The sequence below is a fragment of the Pseudophryne corroboree genome, chromosome 3 (genome assembly GCF_028390025.1).
Source record: "Pseudophryne corroboree isolate aPseCor3 chromosome 3, aPseCor3.hap2, whole genome shotgun sequence".
Taxonomy (NCBI): Eukaryota; Metazoa; Chordata; class Amphibia; order Anura; family Myobatrachidae; genus Pseudophryne; species Pseudophryne corroboree.
The window spans coordinates 283,647,697-283,670,688 of NC_086446.1; the positions used below are offsets into that span (position 1 = coordinate 283,647,697).

Here is a 22,992-nt window from a genome sequence, read left to right on the forward strand (position 1 = left end):
TCACTATCTCACTCTCACTCAAAAAAGTCTGTATTTCAGGATATTCCGTATTTCGGAATATTTGGATATGGGATACTCAACCTGTATAAGCAAATCCATAGAGCAGTGGTTCTCAAACTGTGTACCGTGGCACCTTAGGGTGTAATAGGCAAAAATAGTACTTGTGGCTGGCAATCATAAAATATGTAGACAAACTGAAGCAAATCATGTCTCTCACCACATAACTGAACCTAAAGGGTGACACACAAACATAATTTACTGAATTTTATATTTTTTTTTCTAAATTTCTCAAAAAGGAACTTGTGGCCTAGGGGTGCCGTGAAAAAAATTCTGATACTCTAGGGCGCCAGGATTCAAAAAAGTTTGAGAGCCACTGTCATACATACTTTATATAATTTGCAATGTACTGTAGACCCTCTTCACTTAAAATTCACAAATGTTCCTAATAAAGGCTGGAGTATTTGCACCATTAATACAAGTGACTTACACATTAAATAATAATAAACATGTATATATTGTCATCACTCTTGTGAATTATATCCCTATGTACAGTAGCCCACAATGTCCTGGGATGCAGTTAAATTGCAGACGCTGGAATTCCGACTGCTGACATGCCGCCAGCCGGAATACCGGCTCACAGGGGCTATTCCCACTTGTGGGTGTCTATGACACCCATAGAGTGGGAACAGAACCTGTGGCGAGTGCAGCATGCCACTGAGTCCACAGCATGGTGGGCGCAGCAAGCCCGCAAGGGGACAGTCTGTATACTGACGGTCGGCATCCCGACCATTGGTAATTCATACTGATCCCAATGTCCTAATCCATCTTGCAGCCCATAGGCCCAATGCAGCTCTAAAAGGTCATTGTAGTCCTCACATACTTTAACAGACTTTGTAGAGTTGCCAGGAGCCTGAGAAATTACTGTCCCATAACTCATTGGGGGGTATTCAATTGTTTGAAAAGTCAATTGGGTGTCTGTTTTTTCCTTTCTAATAGACAGGAAAAAACAGACCCCCCAACCAACTTTTCAAACAATTGAATATCCCCCATTGTGTGTATTCATGCACATCGTCTTTATTGAATTTCCCTCTTTATAATGTGAGGTTTTTATTTTCTGCCGAATTACACGTGGTAATAACAGATGTGGACTCTGCATATAAATATATTACTTTTACGTATTGTTAGAGGGAGATTCAATTAACCTTGCACTGCACAGATTGTGGTTATTTAGCCTTGCTTATTTTTTGCTCTCTGGGTAATGTTTCCTGGATAACTGCAGTTATAGTATTGTGTACGCTTCCCATAGTTACTCACAGATGATCACATCTGCTTCTGAGTGTAGCTGAAGGAAATCATATTGGTATACATGTTTATTTATAATCTACTTCTCAAGATTCTATTAAAACAACTAATTTGCAGTGTGCTATTACACTATAAATGCTCATTATATGTAGTTACTAGCCACCAATGGAACGCCGTTTGTATGTATTGTATGTCTGTATATGTCCTTTCCATCAGGTATCTTCACTTCAATTACCTGGAAACTCTAGATGCAGAGACCTTTGGTGACCTCCCTAAGCTGGAGAGACTGTAAGTAAGATGTTTGCGGTCCCTCACGAGATAAATCTGTAGCCATTATTTCAGCACTTTCTAATGTCAAGTTTCAGGAGGCTCTGATTGCTGGAAATATTTTCCTATGCACACTAGGCTTTTTCTCAGTAATCCTATTGGAGAATATTGCACCGAGTCACTGAGAGCATAAAATGGGCAATAAATAAACTAGATCAGTGGTTCCCAAACGGAGTGACATGGAACCCTGTGGTGCCTTGGAGTGCCTGCAGGCAGGGGAAATTGGCCATAGGGCTCACCATGAAGATTCCTGAAAGGCCACCATGTCTGTGGGAACTGTTTTGTTTGCTGTCATGTGGCCCCACCCCCCACATGACAGGCAGCCCTCTGCACTCCATACAATGCATGGCTACACAGTATGTTATACCTCTTGTGCTGCCCATGTCGGGCCACTTCTACAGAATTTTACAGGTCCACTTTTAGTTCCCAATCCACCCTGGTCTCAGACACAACTGCAGCAAAAGACGCAAGGAAGGCTGAAATTGTGTACAATTAGGCCCTATGAGGAGGGATCCCACCCCCTCTTCAGACTGCACCCCCATTAGAGCTGCTTCCGTATATTTCTCGGGCTGGTTTTGCATCCCAACCCTTCCCTGCTTGCAAGGGTGTCCTGACTTGGGAGTCCAGTACCAATTCAAATCATTTATGGTCAATGTTATAGGCAAAACCCAGTGCTTGTGGCAACCGATCATAAAATATGTGAACAAACAGAAGCAAATCCTGGCCCTCACCACATAACTGACCCTAAGAATGAAACACAATTTACTTAATTTTTCTTTTTTTTCCTGAATTTCTCAATAAGAAACTTTTGGCCTACGGATGCCGTGAAAAAAATCTGATACTCTAGGGTGCTGTGATTGAAAAAGTTTGGGAACCACTGAACTATAGTAGATAAAACAAGGCTACATAAAAAAGACATAACTTGTTGTTTCATTTGTTACTAAAATTGTCAACATGGGTCTTTGTATATGTATGTATGTATGTATATTATGTCTTGGTTGTATAGCTTAAGGCAGCATGGATTGTGTAACATTTAGCATTACTGCCTCACAGTACTGCAGTCTTGGGTTGGCTTCTCACCACAGCGCTAATTGTGTGGAATATGTATGTTTTCCTAGTGCCGGAGTGGGTTTCCTCTGGGTACTCCTGTTTCTTCCCACACACCAAAGCTATACTGTTGGGTTAATTGAATCCTGACAAAAATGAACCCTAGTGTGTATATGGTAGGGATTATAGATTGTAAACGCCACTTGTGCAGGATAATGTGGATGGTAAAATGTTCTGCGGAAAATGTAAGCACTATATAAGTAACTGGTAATGGTTTTCTTAGAAGTGAATACCTCTCTTTATGTCTAATGGAAAATGAAATATTGTATCTGCTGTGTCCTATGAGGCCTGACCATGCAGATAATAAATCTGGCATTTATAATACCAATACAAAGTATTTTTTTTCTTCTTCTGATGGCTAAATATTTGCATGCCCCCTATAACCTTTAATAAATATATAGCTTTTATTTCTTTCTAACTTGTGTGGTTTTCATTATTGTCTTTCCATGCAGCCAATCACTGGAGCGTTTAACAGATTAGTCATCTCAGTAGACAGGAAAAGCAAACATTCCTAGAACCTATACTGTACATACAGAACCTATATAGACTCTTTGGAGTCTTTTTTTTTTTTTTTCCCATCTTTTTTTTTTTTTTTTTTTGGGGTGGGGGGGGGGTCTGTTAGAGAGGCCTGGGTCAAGCTATGACACAGTCTGGTGAATCTCTATTTATAAAGTCCTGTGCTTGCCACCTTCATTATTTGTATTATCTATCTATCTATCTACCATTGTCTGTCTCTCTTTCTCTCTGTCTCTGTCTCTCTCTCTGTCTCCATGTGGGATATCCAATTAGCCGCGTTAATTTACCGGGGCTAACTGTCCCACCGGGGCAATCTAATTAATCCCCTTAAGCCACGATGAGCATTGCTACAACTGTACATACCCCTTGCCTGTGGCATAGAAATCTGATTGGAAGCTCTATGGGAGCAGGGGCTGAAGTGCCATAGTAAAGCTTGGAACTGAAGTGATGTGTAGTAGGTTGGCACTACATAGATGATAATATGAAGGATTATCAGCATAGCATTGCTGCATTTGGTAAGTGGTGTTCTCTCTGCAGATTCCTGCACAACAACCGGATTACCAGGATTCAACCAGGAACTTTTTCTCAGCTCCCATCTCTGACACGTTTGTAAGTAGTAGTTTGATCACTGTGGTAAGCAATATTTCCTGCTTATTGTTATGATACTAAACTCCAAGTATCACCTTTATCTGGGCAGACGCTTGGATTCTAACCCCTTCACCTGTGACTGTGAGCTGGTGTGGCTGGTGGATCTTCTTAGGAAGCTCACCGAGAGGAGCAGTACTCATGCAGCTGTGACATGTGAACACCCTGTCCATCTGCGAGGGATGGCTGTGAGCTTGCTCTCTGCCGAACAGTTTAACTGCGGTGAGCTGGATGCTTTTATACACTTTTAAATATGATCTTCCACTTAAATCTCTTTAAAAAAAAAACACTAAACCTGTGAAAGCTTTAAAATTACATTTACCACCACCACCACCACTATAAAGAGCTTCTTAAATTTAATTTTAAATGCTGTATCGCCATGTATTTAAGTAAGCAAAGCAATTATGGGTGACAATATAACAATGATTGGTGATAGTTTTATTACATTGAAGCACTCTATAAAAGGATTAAACCTCAGTCAATGAAGACAGGATTAAAGGACCCCTCCTGAAAGTTATATAGCATATTTGAGCCTGATTCATCAAGCGTCAGTTTTTAAGAATAACTGATTTTCAGTGTTTTCTTCTTCTTTTATTTTTTTTAATGAATTTGATGAATTCTTGCTCATAAAAACAAATGTGATTTTTCCATTGCTTGAATAATCTTTCCAAATGGAGTATCCACTGAAGAAGCAATGAGGAATCTGCAAGCTGTGAAACGCATCCAGTTTTACCTATCCATGAGAAATATTTTATCATATTCTTATGATTTATTTTTATTCTATTTTTGGTCTATATGATTTTATGCCTGTTATTGTTTTAGTGCTGTTTGTTTGTTTGTTTGTTTGTTTGTTTTTAAAGAATTTTTTAACAATGTTGCTGCATATTGATGGTCTGTTATAGTGAAAATGTTTTTTTATTATATTAACACGTTTGTCCAGGACAGAACAGTAATGTATTAGAAAAAAGCCATTTTGACAATGTATGAAGTGAAGTCCAGCATGCTGTTTGGAAAGATCTAACTGTGCCCTGTGAGCACAGGCAGTCACCACTGCTCTTGTATAATATGCCCACAATACCTCTTGCTCATTTTATCTTATCAGCCTATAACAGGATATCTTCTGATCCATCTTGCATGCGTGTTTATGGAGGGAGATTGACCCTGGACCTTCAGAAAATACAAAAAATTATTTTAACCATTTCTCATGTATGCAGTCTTTGTTCCTCCTTATTTATTGGTTCTGGATGAAAATCCATGCACACAATTACTTGGTCAACATGAAACTTGGAAACCACTTTAGAATGTAGCACCAATTTATCTGCGTGTATGTTTAGAAAGAATTCCTTCTACTTATAAAGCTCTTGCTCCTCTTGCAGATGTTCTTGCCAACAAAAAAATTACTTTGAGTGTGAGCCACTTGAGTGATACGTTATCAAAGGGATTCTAGTATTGGTACTTCCAACAAAAAATTGAGATCCCATGGAGCCAGAAAAGATTTATGCAGAGTGTAAATTCTTTTGGTTGCTTAATTGAATCGCTTCTAATTGACAAATACTTAAAAGGGTGTACTTAGGCTGCTTTGAGGCAAGTTCTGGTTCCATACTACAGGCAATACAGAGTGTTGCTGCAAGCCCTGCTCATATCCAGCTGGGGATGGCCATCGGACATTGATGGGTAAAAACCATTGATGGTAAATGGTTTTGCCATTAATGGATGAGTTACAGTAGTTCCCGGCCATTGTGTTTTTTGGGAGGGATTGTTTTTTCTAAGGGAAATGGGGCCTACATACCCCTCTCCCTATGCAACCCACAAAGCCTCTCCCCTACGTCTGATTGGCCCAGTGAGTAAAAGAGCAGGGATGACAATCAGTGGGTGAAACAAGCGATTGTTTGCCTGTTGATGGTTTCAACCCATTGAAGTTAACCACCAATAGTACCATCAGATGTGACCATTGAAGGTTAATCTATCGATGGCCGTCTTTATTTCCAGCTACTCTCTTTTGTGCCATGACTCATCATTATGAAGTCAGATGCACAGGCTATGATGTCTGCCACTACTCCACAGCATGGGCTTTTCAAATCTTGTATACCCGCAGGCTGTGTCTAGTTCTGTTTTCCTTGAGAGAAATTCCACTGCTCTGCCTGACTCGGCTAAGACAAGGATTTAAAGGATGAGTCAAATATACCTGCTCTGGGGTGCTAACCTTTTCTTGTCCCTATTCAACTGAACAAGGTTTAATCCATATGGCAGAGCTGACATGTATTCTGAAGACAGTGTTCTTTAACAAAAACAAAACCTAAAAAATATGATTTTTTTTTTTAAAGTTAATGTGCTATTAAATGGGAACACTTTACTTTCTAGATATACCCCGTATACTGTCAGAGCCCAGAGATGCAGATGTCATACTTGGGAACACTGTTTATTTCACCTGTCGGGCTGAGGGGAACCCAAAACCTGATATCGTATGGCTACACAACAAGTGAGTTACTCTTGGGAGGAGTCTGCAACTCGAGGCTCTTTTTAAAATGTAGGCTCTGGGAGAATCCAGGGTACAGAAGATGTTATCAAAGGAGCCTGCTGGACATTCTGGGACTGTAGGCAAGCGTGATACAGCACCGTCAGAAGGATACATTGTCTGGGTGTACTGCATAATGCAAAATAATCTCCAGTTATGCCACTTTTACTAATTGGGAAAATCAGCTTTTATTGAGTAGCAAATATATGAATACAGTTACTGGGCCTCCATTTCAGAGCAAATCATAAAAAGAGTAATTATGCAACTTGGTAAAACCAATGCAAACTTATGTGAGGGGATTGGATTTACATATGTAATTTCAAAAAGATTTATAGTTGGAAGGGGGCATGTCCTGGCTTAACTGTGCAGTGTAAGATCAAACGTTAGTTTTGCTTCAATCCTAGCTCTGTAAATGAGGCCCACTATGTTCAGTGTAAAAAGTTGGTTATTTATAGTAGTAAAATATTTATCGCCAACCTTCCATTGTTCTTGGATGGAAATTATGTTAAATTAGACCACACAATATGATCCAGTAAACCACATGCCCTTTAATCTCAGATAAACTGGATGGTCATGTCCATAATAGTTTTGCTGCATTTGGTACAGGTCAAAGATGAGGACATTATTGTTCTTTTCTACTCTACTAGAAATTTTAAAGATTTTCTTTAGTTTGTTTTTTTTCCAATTTGCACTACATTAATCAAATGTTATTACTGATTATTTGCTATGGGCTACTTTTGCATTATATCAGTATATACCAGTGACATGTAGACAGGGGACGCAGAGCCTCACCTGCCATACTCCAGTATACTCTAGAGCAGGGTCGGACAGGCCCACAGGGGAAATCCCTGGTGGGCCGCACTGCTTGAGGGCCCCTCCTTATCCTCTAATGTCAGGTTCCAGACATTGCACTCAAATTAAACATTGTTACTCTATTAGAAAGTCAGTGACATGGGGGTCATTCCGAGTTGTTCGCTCGTTGCCGATTTTCGCTATACTGCGATTAGTCGCTTACTGCGCATGCGCAAGGTTCACAGAGCGCATGCGCTTAGTTATTTTACACAAAAGTAAGTATTTTACTCACGGCATAACAAAGATTTTTCATCGCTGTGCTGATCGTAGTGTGATTGACAGGAAGTGGGTGTTTCTGGGCGGAAACTGGACGTTTTATGGGAGTGTGCGGAAAAACGCAGGCGTTCGAGTTGCAAAACGCAGGAGTGGCTGGAGAAACGGGGCAGTGGTTGGGCAAACGCTGGGTGTGTTTGTGACGTCAAACCAGGAACAAAAAGGACTGAGCTGGTCGCAATGGCTGAGTAAGTCTGGAGCTACTCAGAAACTGCTAAGAAATTTCTATTCGCAATTCTGCTAATCTTTCGTTCGCAATTCTGCTAAGCTAAGATTCACTGCCAGTAGGCAACGGCTTAGCGTGTGCAATGCTGCTAAATGCAGCTAGCGAGCGAACAACTCGGAATGACCCCCCTGGTCTCTAATGGTTGTCCAAGCCTCTGTGGAAGCTGGTCACACCCTGCGCTAACTGGCCGCACTCCTTAAGTATGGGCCCGTACCACTGCATTACACCGGTTGGCCCTTCATGCCCCAGTCTGACACTACTCCAGAGTTTTGACTATAAAAATGATTAGAATAATACTACAAAGATATTTATAACATATCTTTGTAGTATTCTAATCATTTTTATAGCAAATCTCACCATATTGTCAGTACTCTGCTGGAAATACAGGGACTGTCAGAAGGAGACCAGAGGTGAGACAACTGTGATACTAGCCAGTGCCTCCCCAGCCATTGACCTCACCATACATCACTGGTATATAACCCCAGTGCCTTAATAGTGGTGTTTCCACCTAGCGGTTACCTCACTCCAAATAGATTTGTCCACAAATTTGTGTCTTAATATAAATTTATCCATTAAATTACCACGCTTTTAAACAAACAGAAAATGCAAAAATATCCTCCAACATTATTAGTAGGAAAACATTTCACTACAATAAAAAATATAATTATCCTATTTTAAATATAAAAGTCCAGCATGACTACAAATGTTGCTTGGATGTCTATATTATATCAGGTATAAAAATGAATACTACATTCCATGTTTTAATTAAAAAAAAAAATGTTGTGTTTCCTCGCAGCAATGAGATTGATATGAGCTACGATGGTCGGCTAAATCTTTTACGTGATGGGACCCTGATGATTCAGAACACGCAGGAATCCGATAAGGGAGTTTACCAGTGTGCCGCTAAAAACATAGCTGGTGAGGTGCGCACACAGGAGGCCATCCTGCGTTATTCTGGCGACCAGTGTGAGTAACATGCACAGAACTTTTGGGTGGAGCTGCAGTATAGCACCTACAACGGTTACTAGTGAGCTGGGTACACTAGAAGCAGCCTTTTTGAGAGATGAACCACAACCTATAAGGATTTTGCAAATAAAGCTACATATGAAAGATGGTTTAGTCCACACAATGGCTCCTCCACTGCGTGCAGACAGGTACATTATAGATAGAACTGTTTGACTGTATCCTCTTCTCTATTTGAATGAGACAAACACTATGTATAGTAACCCAGTGGTGATTACAGAGGTGGGGCTACAGTGCAGTCCAAAGTTCAAATAGGGGAGCCACACCAACTGCCAGTGAGTCAGTATGGGATGACAGCTGATGGCAACTGGTGGTGTTCCCATATCTGACATTTGGACTGTGCTGCAGCCCCACCTCTGGAGTGCCATTTGTAGATATACATACATACGTATATATGCAAGTATGCTCATTTATCCCCATACTGTCATTTCTAAAAATTACTGGTTATTGATGCCAAGCTTTTCTTTGGGTTTTAAGAAGTAAAATTGCACCACTCTATATTAAACGGGAGAAGTGCCCCTTGTGGACAGGGTAAAGCTGGGCATACACTATATAATTATCTGGCAGACCATTTGTCCAATCTGCCTGGTAGGAATGCAAATCTAGTACAGGTAGTAACGTATGGAAGCATATGACAATCAACCATTTGCTCCCAAACCCTGGAAAACTGTCAAAAACGGTCGTTCAGACAAATTGGTCCCATTACCAGGTTTTCATTCCAACCAGCCAGATTGGACACATGGTCTGCCAGATAATTGTATAGTGTATGCCCAGCTATGTACACAATCATTATCTTTCCTAGTAATGTTTTTAAACAATGGGGGTCATTCCGAGTTGATCGCTCGCTAGCAGTTTTTAGCAGCCGTGCAAACGCTAAGCCACCTCCTACTGGGAGTGTATTTTAGCTTTGCAGAAGTGCGAACGAAAGAATCGCAGAGCGGCTGCAAAAAAAATTTGTGCAGTTTCAGAGTAGCTCCAGACCTACTCAGCGCTTGAGATGACTTCAGACTGTTTAGTTCCGGAATTGACGTCACAAACACGCCCTGCGTTCTCCCAGCCATGCCTGCGTTTTTCCTGGCACGCCTGAGTTTTTCCGAACACTCCCTGAAAACAGTCAGTTGACACCCAGAAACTCCCACTTCATGTCAATCACTCTGCGGCGGACATTGCGAATGAAAAGCCTCGCTAGATCTTGTGTATAACTACGTCGGCTGTTGTGAAAGTACGTCGCGCGTGCGCATTGCGCCGCATGCGCAGAAGTGCCGCTTTTTTACTTAATCGCTGCACTGCAAACATTTTTATCTAGCGATCAACTCGAAATGACCCCCAATAAGCAAATACTTTCTATACTTCTATTGTATGCATTGTTGCAGTGTAAGATTGCTTCAAGTGACCATGCTGTACTGTAACTGTCTCCATTATCAAGTTGGTTACATAAACAATGTGTTCTGTCTTCTGCAGCAAAGCCTTTTTTTATAATCCAACCTCAGAACACAGAGGTGCTAGTAGGCGGTAGTGTAACTTTGGAGTGTAGCGTATCGGGGGACCCTCAGCCAAGCATTACTTGGACTACAGACACGGGGGATCCTGTCCCCAGTAATGAGCGCTTCACCATCACCAGCTCTGGGGGCTTGTATATCCAGAATGTCACTTTGGCTGAACATGGACAGTACCAGTGTCACGCAAGCAACAGCGAGGGCTCCTTACAAGCATCTGCTTCTGTCATTGTACAAGGTGATGTAATGACCAAGTGTTGTGCTTTCACAAACTCGACTTTCAAAGCATTGATTGTTATTGACTTGGTATTTCTTCCTTGCCTGTAAGTTTACAGATTTTTGTGACGATTATCTAGTGCAATTTTTCCACAAACACCTTTCTAATACAGGTTGAGTATCCCTTATCCACAATTCAAAATCCCACATTTATGGGTCCCCTACTGAGATAAAGACATATATAGTCGATAAGGGTAAATGTGTTCTAAATCTACTTGATGACAACATCACTATGAATTCTACACTCACATGAAGAGTGAATCATCCACATACAGTATTGGAATCCTGTGTATAGATTTGATTATTCAGACATGTTCTAGTATTGTACTAATTTTATATTATATTGTATTATGCTTTTATAAGCGTGTCAACAGATTTTTATATTTCTAAGTATGAAAAAGTATACACAAATCCAGCTCTAAACAAGTTGGACCACCTAAACAGTGTGTCAGATTAGCGCTCTCCTACAGCCCTTCCACCCATTATTACTTTGAGGGCGGGATTTACTAAAGGGAAAATGCGGTAAAACACCCATTTTACCGCATTTTAATATGTACTAACCCCCGACCGCCGCGTTTTCGCCCTATAGGGTATCGCCATCTTTTTATGGCGATACCCTATAGAAGCCTATGGGACTCTTACCGCCGCCGCCGGATCCCGCCGCCGCCCCGCGCTGCTCACGACGACCCCCCCTTCCCCCCGGCATACCTGAGAGGCTGCTGGTGCGGCCCCCCTCCTCCTTCTCTCCTGCAGCACAGCCTTGTCTCCTTCCGGCTGCAGGGGAAGGAGGAGGAGTCCGGGGACTCCCTGCGCACGTCACCTCCCAGGTCTGGGAGGTGACGGAGACCTCCGCTGACCCCCGCAGACCACCACAGACATCATCGCGGGGGGCCTCCTATACCGCATTGCGATACTAATCGCATATGTTAGTACATATGCGATTAGTATCGCTGCGGTAGTTGGCGAGGGGCGGCGATGTCTTATAGTACATCCCGCCCAAAGTCTATTAACAGAGGACTATATATATGTGTATATATATACATATATATATTAGTGATGTGCACCGGACATTTTTCGGGTTTTGTGCTTTGGTTTTGGATTCGGTTCCGCGGCCGTGTTTTGGATTCGGACGCGTTTTGGCAAAACCTCACCGAATTTTTTTTGTCGGATTCGGGTGTGTTTTGGATTCGGGTGTTTTTTACAAAAAAACCTAAAAAACAGCTTAAATCATAGAATTTGGGGGTCATTTTGATCCCATATTATTATTAACCTCAATAACCATAATTTCCACTCATTTCCAGTCTATTCTGAACACCTCACACCTCACAATATTATTTTTAGTCCTAAAATTTGCACCGAGGTCGCTGGATGGCTAAGCTAAGCGACACAAGTGGCCGACACAAACACCTGGCCCATCTAGGAGTGGCACTGCAGTGTCAGGCAGGATGGCACTTCACAAAAATTGTCCCCAAACAGCACATGATGCAAAGAAAAAAAGAGGCGCACCAAGGTCGCTGTGTGACTAAACTAAGCGACACAAGTGGCCGACACAAACACCTGGCCCATCTAGGAGTGGCACTGCAGTGTCAGGCAGGATGGCACTTAAAAAAAATTGTCCCCAAACAGCACATGATGCAAAGAAAAAAGAGGCGCACCAAGGTCGCTGTGTGACTAAGCTAAGCGACACAAGTGGCCGACACAAACACCTGGCCCATCTAGGAGTGGCACTGCAGTGTCAGGCAGGATGGCACTTCAAAAAAATAGTCCCCAAGCAGCACATGATGCAAAGAAAAAAAGAGGCGCACCAAGGTCGCTGTGTGACTAAGCTAAGCGACACAAGTGGCCGACACAAACACTTGGCCCATCTAGGGGTGGCACTGCAGTGTCAGGCAGGATGGCACTTCAAAAAAATGTCCCCAAACAGCACATGATGCATAGAAAAAAAGAGGCACACCAAGGTCGCTGTGTGACTAAGCTAAGCGACACAAGTGGCCGACACAAACACCTGGCCCATCTAGGAGTGGCACTGCAGTGTCAGGCAGGATGGCACTTCAAAAAAATAGTCCCCAAACAGCACATGATGCAAAGAAAAAAAGAGGCGCACCAAGGTCGCTGTGTGACTAAGCTAAGCGACACAAGTGGCCGACACAAACACCTGGCCCATCTAGGAGTGGCACTGCAGTGTCAGGCAGGATGGTACTTCAAAAAAATTGTCCCCAAACAGCACATGATGCAAAGAAAAAAAGAGGCGCACCAAGGTCGCTGTGTGACTAAGCTAAGCGACACAAGTGGCCGACACAAACACCTGGCCCATCTAGGAGTGGCACTGCAGTGTCAGGCAGGATGGCACTTCAAAAAAATAGTCCCCAAACAGCACATGATGCAAAGAAAAAAATAGGCGCACCAAGGTTGTGACTAAGCTAAGCGACACAAGTGGCCGACACAAACACCTGGCCCATCTAGGAGTGGCACTGCAGTGTCAGGAAGGATGGCACTTCAAAAAAATTGTCCCCAAATAGCACATGATGCAAAGAAAAAAAGAGGCGCACCATAGGTATAGAATGTAGATGGATAGTATACTTAATGACGACACAGAGGTAGGTACAGCAGTGGCCTTCCGTACCGTACTGCTATTATATATAGTATACTGTTGGTCACTGTGTCAGCAAACTGCAAAACTAAAATGCACCACAGGTATAGAATGTAGATGGATAGTATACTTAATGACGACACAGAGGTAGGTACAGCAGTGGCCTTCCGTACTGCTATATATAGTATACTGGTGGTCACTGTGTCAGCAAACTGCAAAACTAAAATGCACCACAGGTATAGAATGTAGACGGATAGTATACTTAATGACGACACAGAGGTAGGTACAGCAGTGGCCTTCCGTACCGTACTGCTATTATATATAGTATACTGGTGGTCACTGTGTCAGCAAACTGCAAAACTAAAATGCACCACAGGTATAGAATGTAGATGGATAGTATACTTAATGACGACACAGAGATAGGTACAGCAGTGGCCTACTGTACGGTAATGCTATATATTATATACTGGTGGTCACTGGTCAGCAAAACTCTGCACTGTACTCCTCCTATATAATATTATACTGGTGGTCCCCAGTCCCCACAATAAAGCAGCACACTGAGCACAGATATGGAGTGTTTTTCAGGCAGACAACGTATACTGGTGGTCACTGTCAGCAAAACTCTGCACTGTACTCCTGCTGTATAATACAGCTGCTCCCCAGTCCCCACAATTAAGCAGTGTGAGCACAGATATGTGCAGCACACTGAGCACAGATATGGAGCGTTTTTTTTCAGGCAGAGAACGGATAACTGGTGGTCACTGATCAGCAAAACTCTGCACTGTACTCCTCCTATATTATACAGCTGCTCCCCAGCCCTCCCCACAATTAAGCAATAGTGCACAGCACAATCAAGTTCAACAATAACGGAGAGGACGCCAGCCACGTCCTCTCCCTAACATTTCCAATGCACGAGTGAAAATGGAGGCGACGCGCGGCTGCTTATATAGAATCCGAATCTCGCGAGAATCCGACAGCGGGATGATGACGTTCGGGCGCGCTCGGGTTACCCGAGCCATACGGGAGAATCCGAGTATGGCTCGGACCCGTGTAAAAAGGGTGAAGTTCGGGCGGGTTCGGTTTCCGAGAAACCGGACCCGCTCATCACTAATATATATATATATATATACAAGGGTGTGATAGGAGTATCGGCGACCAGGGCCGGGTTAACAATGGGGCGGATGGAGCTGCAGCTCCAGGCCCCCCATTGAAAATAGGCAGTGAAGGGGCCCATAGCATACTTGCTAACTCTTCTGTTGTCCTGCAAAGTTTATTAAAACTCCCGGCTTCTACCAGCACTGTCTGTAATCCGGACTTCGCATGCTTGTGTCCGGAGAAGGCGGGGCGGAGCTTGACATTCAATATGCAAAATATTGGGGCAGCTCAGTGTCTGCTGCGTTCTGCCTCCACTCAGTGTTTGCAGCCTCTCTCTACTTCATCCCACCACTAATAGGCCCCGCCTCCCCTCCTGTCAGTGGGGTAGTGAGAATGAGACGAGTAGCAACCGTGCATATGTCCCCTGGCCAGTCAAATAATGTGGCCTAAGGCTGGCTAGTGTAGTCAGACTGTGAGGTATTGCACACACAGTGACATTCACCCAGATGTATGCGCCCAGCCCGTACCAAGGTCTTTGTTGTGTCGTGCACATGAGAACTGAGTTTGAGCCCTTCCCCCCTTCCAGCCCAGGCAGCTTCCGCAGCTCCACAATGCTACTAAATGTGGGCGGAGCTCCAGCAGCCGGCTCCTGGCAAGTGTAGAAGCAGCTGCAGAAGGAGGACACAGTAGACTGCACTCAGAGATAGGTACATTATTCTCTCCCCTATCTCTCTCACACACTCTCTCTTTATCACACACACACACACATGAAACTCATTTGTATTATCATTCAGTTAAATTTTGTTTTTACTTTTTCACACTTCTGAAAATTCTTATACATTATTACAAATAATAGATCTTATATGCTCTTCTCTCTATGATATATAACCCTTACATGAGAAAGTGCCATGTATTTCTTCACTTTGAATGTGGTTGAGTAGGTGTTTTTTTCCCTCTCTCTAATGTACTGCTATTTTACAGTGTAGTGTAGGGTATAGAGAGGTTTGTAATGTAGTGTATGGTATAGAAGGGTCCGTATTGTAGTGTGGGGTACAGAGGGGTCGGTGATGTAGCATAGGGGATAGAGGGGTCAGTGATGTAGAGTACGGTATAGAATGGTCGGTGATGTAGCATAGGGGATAGAGGGGTCAGAGATGTAGCGTAGGGTATAGAGGGATCAGTGATGTATCATAGGGGATAGAGCGGTCAGTGATGTAGCATAGGGCCTGAGGATAGAGGAGTCAGTGATGTAGCATAGGGCTTGGGGATAGAGGGGTCAGTGATGTACCATAGGGGATAGAGGGGTCAGTGATGTAGAGTACGGTATAGAGGGGTCGGTAATGTAGCATAGGGGATAGAGGGGTCAGTGATGTAGCGTAGTGTATAGAGGGATCAGTGATGTAGCATAGGGCCTGGGGATAGAGGGGTCAGTGATGTAGCGTAGAGTATAGAGGGGTCAGTAACTCTATTCAACCTCAAATACTGTGTTACTATGTTACTATGTAGAGTAGGTGATAGAGGGGTCCGTGATATAGCGTAGGGCAGGCTTTTTCAACCAGTGTGCCGCGACAAGGTGCAAGGTGTGCCGCGGAGCCACAGCAGCTTCCTGCACCTTCAGAGTGAACTGTTGTCCCAGGCTCGTCTTACTCTTAAGAGGATCAGTCATGCTCCGGCCGTGACCCATGCCTTGAAAACGGTGTGATATCATAGGTCACGGCTGCTGCGTCTCACCACCCAGCCAGCCCACCTGCCTGCATACACATCTTACAGTTCCCACCTGCATACACAGCTTTCCTGGCCAACCCACATCCACACCTGCCCGACCGCCTGCTGCTCAGTATTCGCAGAACTCCACTATGAACAACCCCCGCCACTGAGGGTCAGGGAGGAGGACAGCTGATAATAATATTTATTTCTCTAACGTCCTAAGTGGATGCTGGGGACTCCGTAAGGACCATGGGGAATAGCGGCTCCGCAGGAGACTGGGCACATCTAAAGAAAGCTTTAGGACTATCTGGTGTGCACTGGCTCCTCCCCCTATGACCCTCCTCCAAGCCTCAGTTAGATCTCTGTGCCCGAATGAGAAGGGTGCACACTAGGGGCTCTCCTGAGCTTCTTAGTGAAAGTTTTAGTTTAGGTTTTTTATTTTCAGTGAGACCTGCTGGCAACAGGCTCACTGCATCGAGGGACTAAGGGGAGAAGAAGCGAACTCACCTGCATGCAGAGTGGATTGGGCTTCTTAGGCTACTGGACATTAGCTCCAGAGGGACGATCACAGGCCCAGCTTGGATGGGTCCCAGAGCCGCGCCGCCGGCCCCCTTACAGAGCCAGAAGGCAGAAGAGGTCCGGAAAATCGGCGGCAGAAGACGTCCTGTCTTCAACAAGGTAGCGCACAGCACTGCAGCTGTGCGCCATTGCTCTCAGCACACTTCACACTCCGGTCACTGAGGGTGCAGGGCGCTGGGGGGGGCGCCCTGAGACGCAATAATAAACACCTTGGATGGCAAAAAATGCATCACATATAGCTCCTGGGCTATATGGATGCATTTAACCCCTGCCAAAATACATAAAAAAACGGGAGATAAGGCCGCCGATAAGGGGGCGGAGCCTATCTCCTCAGCACACTGGCGCCATTTTCCCTCACAGCTCCGTTGGAGGGAAGCTCCCTGGCTCTCCCCTGCAGTCACTACACTACAGAAAGGGTTAAAAAAGAGAGGGGGGCACAAATTAGGTGCAGTATTAACTATACAGCAGCTATAAGGGGAAAAACACTTATATAAGGTTATCCCTGTATATATATAGCGCTCTGGTGTGTGCTGGCAAACTCTCCCTCTGTCTCCCCAAAGGGCTAGTGGGGTCCTGTCCTCTATCAGAGCATTCCCTGTGTGTGTGCTGTATGTCGGTACTTTTGTGTCGACATGTATGAGGAGAAAAATGATGTGGAGGCGGAGCAGATTGCCTGTAATAGTGATGTCACCCCCTAGGGGGTCGACACCTGAGTGGATGAACTGTTGGAAGGAATTACGTGACAGTGTCAGCTCTGTATAAAAGACAGTGGTTGACATGAGACAGCCGGCTACTCAGCTTGTGCCTGTCCAGACGTCACATAGGCCGTCAGGGGCTCTAAAGCGCCCGTTACCTCAGATGGCAGATATAGACGCCGACACGGATATTGACTCCAGTGTCGGCGGTGAAGAGACAAATGTGACTTCCAGTAGGGCCACACGTTACATGATTGAGGCAATGAAAAATGTTTTACACATTTCTGATAATACGAGTACCACCAAAAAAGGGGTATTATGTTCGGTGAGGAAAAACTACCTGTAGTTTTCCTGAATCTGAGAAATTAAATGAGGTGTGTGATGATGCGTGGGTTTCCCCCGATAACAACTGATAATTTCTAAAATGTTATTGGCATTATATCCTTTCCCGCCAGAGGTTAGGGTGCGTTGGGAAACACCCCCTAGGGTGGATAAAGCGCTCACACGCTTGTAAGGGCTCTATCCTCTCCTGAGATGGCCGCCCTTAAGGATCCTGCTGATAGAAAGCAGGAGGGTATCCTAAAATGTATTTACACACATACTGGTGTTATACTGCGACCAGCAATCGCCTCAGCCTGGATGTGCAGTGCTGGGTTGGCGTGGTCGGATTCCCTGACTGAAAATATTGATACCCTAGATAGGGACAGTATATTTTTGCCTATAGAGCATTTGAAAGATGCATTTCTATATATGCGTGATGCACAGCGGAATATTTGCCGACTGGCATCAAGTCTAAGTGCGTTGTCCATTTCTACCAGTAGAGGGTTATGGACACGTCAGTGGTCAGGTGATGCGTATTCCAAACGGCATTTGGAAGTATTGCCTCATTAAGGGGAGGAGTTATTTGGGGTCGGTCTTTCAGACCTGGTGGCCACGGCAACAGCTGGGAAATCCACGTTTGTACCCCAGGTCGCCTCTCAACATGAGAAGACGCCGTATTATCAGGCGCAGTCTTTTCGTGGATAAGCGGGCAAAAGGTTTCTCATTCTGCCCCGTGACAGAGGGAGAGGAAAAAGGCTGCAGAAATCAGCCAGTTCCCAGGAACAGAAACCCTCTCCCGCCTCTGCCAAGCCCTCAGTATACGCTGGGGCTTTACAAGCAGAATCAGGCACGGTGGGGGGCCCGTCTCAATGAATTTCAGCGCGCAGTGGGCTCACTCGCAAGTAGACCCCTGGATCCTTCAGGTGATATCTCAGGGGTACAAATTAGAATTCGAGACGTCTCCCCCTCGCCGTTTCCTAAAGTCGGCTTTACCGATGTCTCCTTCTGACAGGGAGACAGTTTTGGAAGCCATTCACAAGCTGTATTTCCAGCAGGTGATAATCAAGATACCCCTCCTGCAACAGGGAACGGGGTATTATTCCACACTGTTGTGGTACCAAAGCCGGACGGCTCGGTGAGACCGATTCTAAATCTAAAATCTTTGAACACTTACATACAGAGGTTCAAATTAAAGATTGAGTCACTCAGAGCAGTGATTGCGAACCTGGAAGAAGGGGACTACATGATGTCTCGGGACATCAAGGATGCTTACCTTCATGTCAAAATTTACCCTTCTCACCAAGGGTACCTCAGGTTTATGGTACAGAACTGTCACTATCAGTTCAGACGCTGCCGTATGGATGGTCCACGGCACCCCGGGTCTTTACCAAGGTAATGGCCGAAATGATGATATTCCTTCAAAGGAAGGGAATTTTAGTTATCCCTTACTTGGACGATTCCCTGATAAGGGTAAGATCCAGGGAACAGTTGGAGGTCGGTGTAGCACTATCTCAGGTAGTGTTGCTGCAGCACGGTTGGATTCTCAATATTCCAAAATCGCAGCTGGTTCCGACGACTTGTCTTCTGTTCCTAGGGATGATCCTGGACACAGTCCAGAAAAAGGTGTTTCTCCCGGAGGAGAAAGCCAGGGAGTTATCCCAGCTAGTCAGGAACCTCCTAAAACCGAGCCAAGTCTCAGTGCATCAATGCACAAGGGTTCTGGGTAAAATGGTGGCTTCCTACGAAGCAATCCCATTCGGCAGATTCCACGCAAGAACTTTCCAGTGGGACCTGCTGGACAAATGGTCCGGGTCGCATCTTCAGATGCATCAGCGGATAACCCTGTCACCAAGGACAAGGGTGTCCCTCCTGTGGTGGTTGCAGAGTGCTCATCTTCTAGAGGGCCGCAGATTCGGCATTCAGGACTGGGTCCTGGTAACCACGGATGCCAGCCTGCGAGGCTGGGGAGCAGTCACACAGGGAAGGAATATCCAGGACTTATGGTCAAGCCTGGAGACATCCTGAGGCTAAGGGACATTTTCAATGCTCTAAGCTTTGCAAGACCTCTGCTTCAAGGTCAGCCGGTGTTGATCCAGTCGGACAACATCACGGCAGTCACCCACGTAAACAGACAGGGTGGCACAAGAAGCAGGAGGGCAATGGCAGAAGCTGCAAGGATTCTTCGCTGGGCGGAAAATCATGTGATAGCACTGTCAGCAGTATTCATTCCGGGAGTGGACAACTGGGAAGCAGACTTCCTCAGCACGACCTCCACCCGGGAGAGTGGGGACTTCACCCAGAAGTCTTCCACATGATTATAAACCGTTGGGAAAAACTCGACAGGTATTGCGCCAGGTCCAGGGACCCTCAGGCAATAGCTGTAGACGCTCTGGTAACACCGTGGGTGTACCAGTCAGGGTATGTGTTCCCTCCTCTGCCTCTCATACCCAAGGTACTGAGATTGATAAGATGGAGAGGAGTAAGCACTATATTCGTGGCTCCGGATTGGCCAAGAAGGATTTGGTAACCGGAACTTCAAGAGATGCTCACGGAGGATCCGTGGCCTCTACCTCAAAGAAGGGACCTGCTCCAGCAAGGACCCTGTCTGTTCCAAGACTTACCGCGGCTGCGTTTGATGGCATGGCGGTTGAACGCCGGATCCTGAAGGAAAAAAGGCATTCCGGATGAAGTCATCCCTATCCTGATCAAAGCCAGGAAGGATGTAACCGCAAAAACATTATCACCGCAATTGGCGAAAATATGTTGCGTGGTGCGAGGCCAGTAAGGCCCGATGGTGGAAATTCAACTGGGTCGATTCCTACATTTCCTGCAAACAGGAGTGTCTATGGGCCTGAAATTGGGGTCCATTAAGGTTCAAATTTCGGCCCTGTCAATTTTCTTCCAAAAAGAACTAGCTTCAGTCCCTGAGGTTCAGACGTTTGTAAAAGGGGTACTGCATATACAGCCTCCTTTTGTGCCTCCAGTGGCACTTTGGGATCTCAATGTAGTTTTGGGTTCCAAAAGTCACATTGGTTTGAACCACTTAAATCTGTGGAGTTAAAATATCTCACATGGAAAGTGGTCATGCTGTTGGCCCTGGCCTGGGCCAGGCGCGTGTCAGAATTGGCGGCTTTATCCTGAAAAAGCCCTTATCTGATGTTCCATTCGGACAGGGCGGAATTGAGGACTCGTCCTCAGTTTCTCCCTAAGGTGGTTTCAGCGTTTCACCTGAACCAACCTATTTGTGGTGCCTGCGGCTACTAGGGACTTGGAGGACTCCAAGTTGCTAGACGTTGTCAGGGCCCTGAAAATATATGTTTCCAGGAGGGCTGGAGTCAGGAAATCTGACTCGCTGTTTATCCTGTATGCACCCAACAAGCTGGGTGCTCCTGCTTCTAAGCAGACTATTGCTCGTTGGATTTGTAGTACAATTCAGCTTGCACATTCTGTGGCAGGCCTGCCACAGCCAAAAATCTGTAAATGCCCACTCCACAAGGAAGGTGGGCTCATCTTGGGCGGCTGCCCGAGGGGTCTCGGCTTTACAACTTTGCCGAGCAGCTACTTGGTCAGGAGCAAATACGTTTGTAAAATTATACAAAATTGATATCCTGGCTGAGGAGGACCTGGAGTTCTCTCATTTGGTGCTGCAGAGTCATCCGCACTCTCCCGCCCGTTTGGGAGCTTTGGTATAATCCCCATGGTCCTTACGGAGTCCCCAGCATCCACTTAGGACGTTAGAGAAAATAAGAATTTACTTACCGATAATTCTATTTCTCATAGTCCGTAGTGGATGCTGGGCGCCCATCCCAAGTGCGGATTGTCTGCAATACTTGTACATAGTTATTGTTACAAAAATCGGGTTATTATTGTTGTGAGCCATCTTTCAGAGGCTCATCTGTTATCATGCTGTTAACTGGGTTCAGATCACAGGTTATACGGTGTGATTGGTGTGGCTGGTATGAGTCTTACCCGGGATTCAAAATCCTTCCTTATTGTGTACGCTCGTCCGGGCACAGTATCCTAACTGAGGCTTGGAGGAGGGTCATAGGGGGAGGAGCCAGTGCACACCAGATAGTCCTAAAGCTTTCTTTAGATGTGCCCAGTCTCCTGCGGAGCCGCTATTCCCCATGGTCCTTACGGAGTCCCCAGCATCCACTACGGACTATGAGAAATAGAATTATCGGTAAGTAAATTCTTATTTTTATTTTTCCTGTGGGGAACAATAGGATTTCAATAGGATTTATGTGGGGAGAATAAGATTTTATGGATTTATGGGGGGGAACAATGTGAATAATTCATGTGGGGAGCAATGTGATTGTTTTTTCTATGTAGGCCAATGTATGTGTGGATTTATTTTTACTGTGAGGGGCAATGTGTGTGTTTAGTTTTTTCTGTGGGGAACTGATGGTGTGCCTTTGCAATTTTAAATTATTGTTCGGTGGGCCGCAAGTAAAAAAAGGTTGAAAATCACTGGCGTAGGGGATAGAGGGGTCCGTGATGTGGCGTAGGGGATAGAGGGGTCCGTGATGTGGCGTAGGGGATAGAGGGGTCCGTGATGTAGCATAGGGAATAGAGGGGTCAGTGATGTACCATAGGGCCCGGGGATAGAGGGGTCAGTGATGTAGCATAGGTGATAGAGGGGTTAGTAATGTAGTGTAATGTATAGAGGGATCAGTGATGTAGCGTAGGGTATAGAGGGGTCGGTGATGTAGCGCAGGGGATAGAGGAGGGGTCTGTGATGTAGGAGATAGGGGAGTCCGTGATGTAGCGTAGGGGTAGAGGGAGAGTGGTCCGTGATGTAGCGTGGGGTATATAGGGGTCAGTAATGTAGCATAGAGGATAGAGGGGTCGGTGATGTAGCATAGGGGATAGAGGGGTCGGTGATGTGGCATAGGGGATAGAGGGGTCGGTGATGTAGCATAGGGGATAGAGGGGTCGGTGATGTAGCGTAGGGTATAGCGGGGTCAGTGATGTAGCATAGGAGATAGAGGGAGAGGGGTCCGTGATGTAGTGTAGGGTATAGAGGGGTCCGTGATGTAGCATAGGGGATAAAGGGGTTGGCGATGTATAGTAACGTAGGGTATAGAGGGGTCGGTGATGTAGCATAGGGGATAGAGGGGTCCATGATGTAGCGTAGGGAATAGAGGGGTCCGTGATGTAGCATAGGGGATAGAGGGGTCCGTGATGTAGTGTAGGGGATATAGGGGTCCGTGATGTAGCATAGGGTATAGAGGGGTCAGTGATGTAGCATGGGGTATAGAGGGGTCAGTGATGTAGCGTGGGGTATAGAGGGGTCAGTGATGTAGCGTGGGGTATAGAGGGGTCAGTGATGTAGCGTGGGGTATAGAAGGGTCCGTGATGTAGCGTAGGGTATGTAGGTGTCCGTGATGTAGCGTAGGGGATAGAGGGGTCAGTGATGTAGCATGGGGTATAGAGGGGTCAGTGAT

General features: G+C 45.3%; 1 protein-coding gene across 1 annotated transcript in view; it reads left to right on the plus strand.

Annotated features, from left to right (window-relative positions):
- Positions 1–22,992, plus strand: part of LOC135057245 (peroxidasin homolog) — a 167,396-nt gene that overhangs the window by 52,972 nt on the left and 91,432 nt on the right. Inside the window, exons 6-11 of the mRNA XM_063963136.1 lie at positions 1,519–1,590; positions 3,790–3,861; positions 3,950–4,119; positions 6,259–6,376; positions 8,560–8,729; positions 10,248–10,520. Of these exons, the coding sequence (XP_063819206.1) occupies positions 1,519–1,590; positions 3,790–3,861; positions 3,950–4,119; positions 6,259–6,376; positions 8,560–8,729; positions 10,248–10,520 (875 nt within the window). The remainder of the gene's footprint in view (positions 1–1,518; positions 1,591–3,789; positions 3,862–3,949; positions 4,120–6,258; positions 6,377–8,559; positions 8,730–10,247; positions 10,521–22,992) is intronic.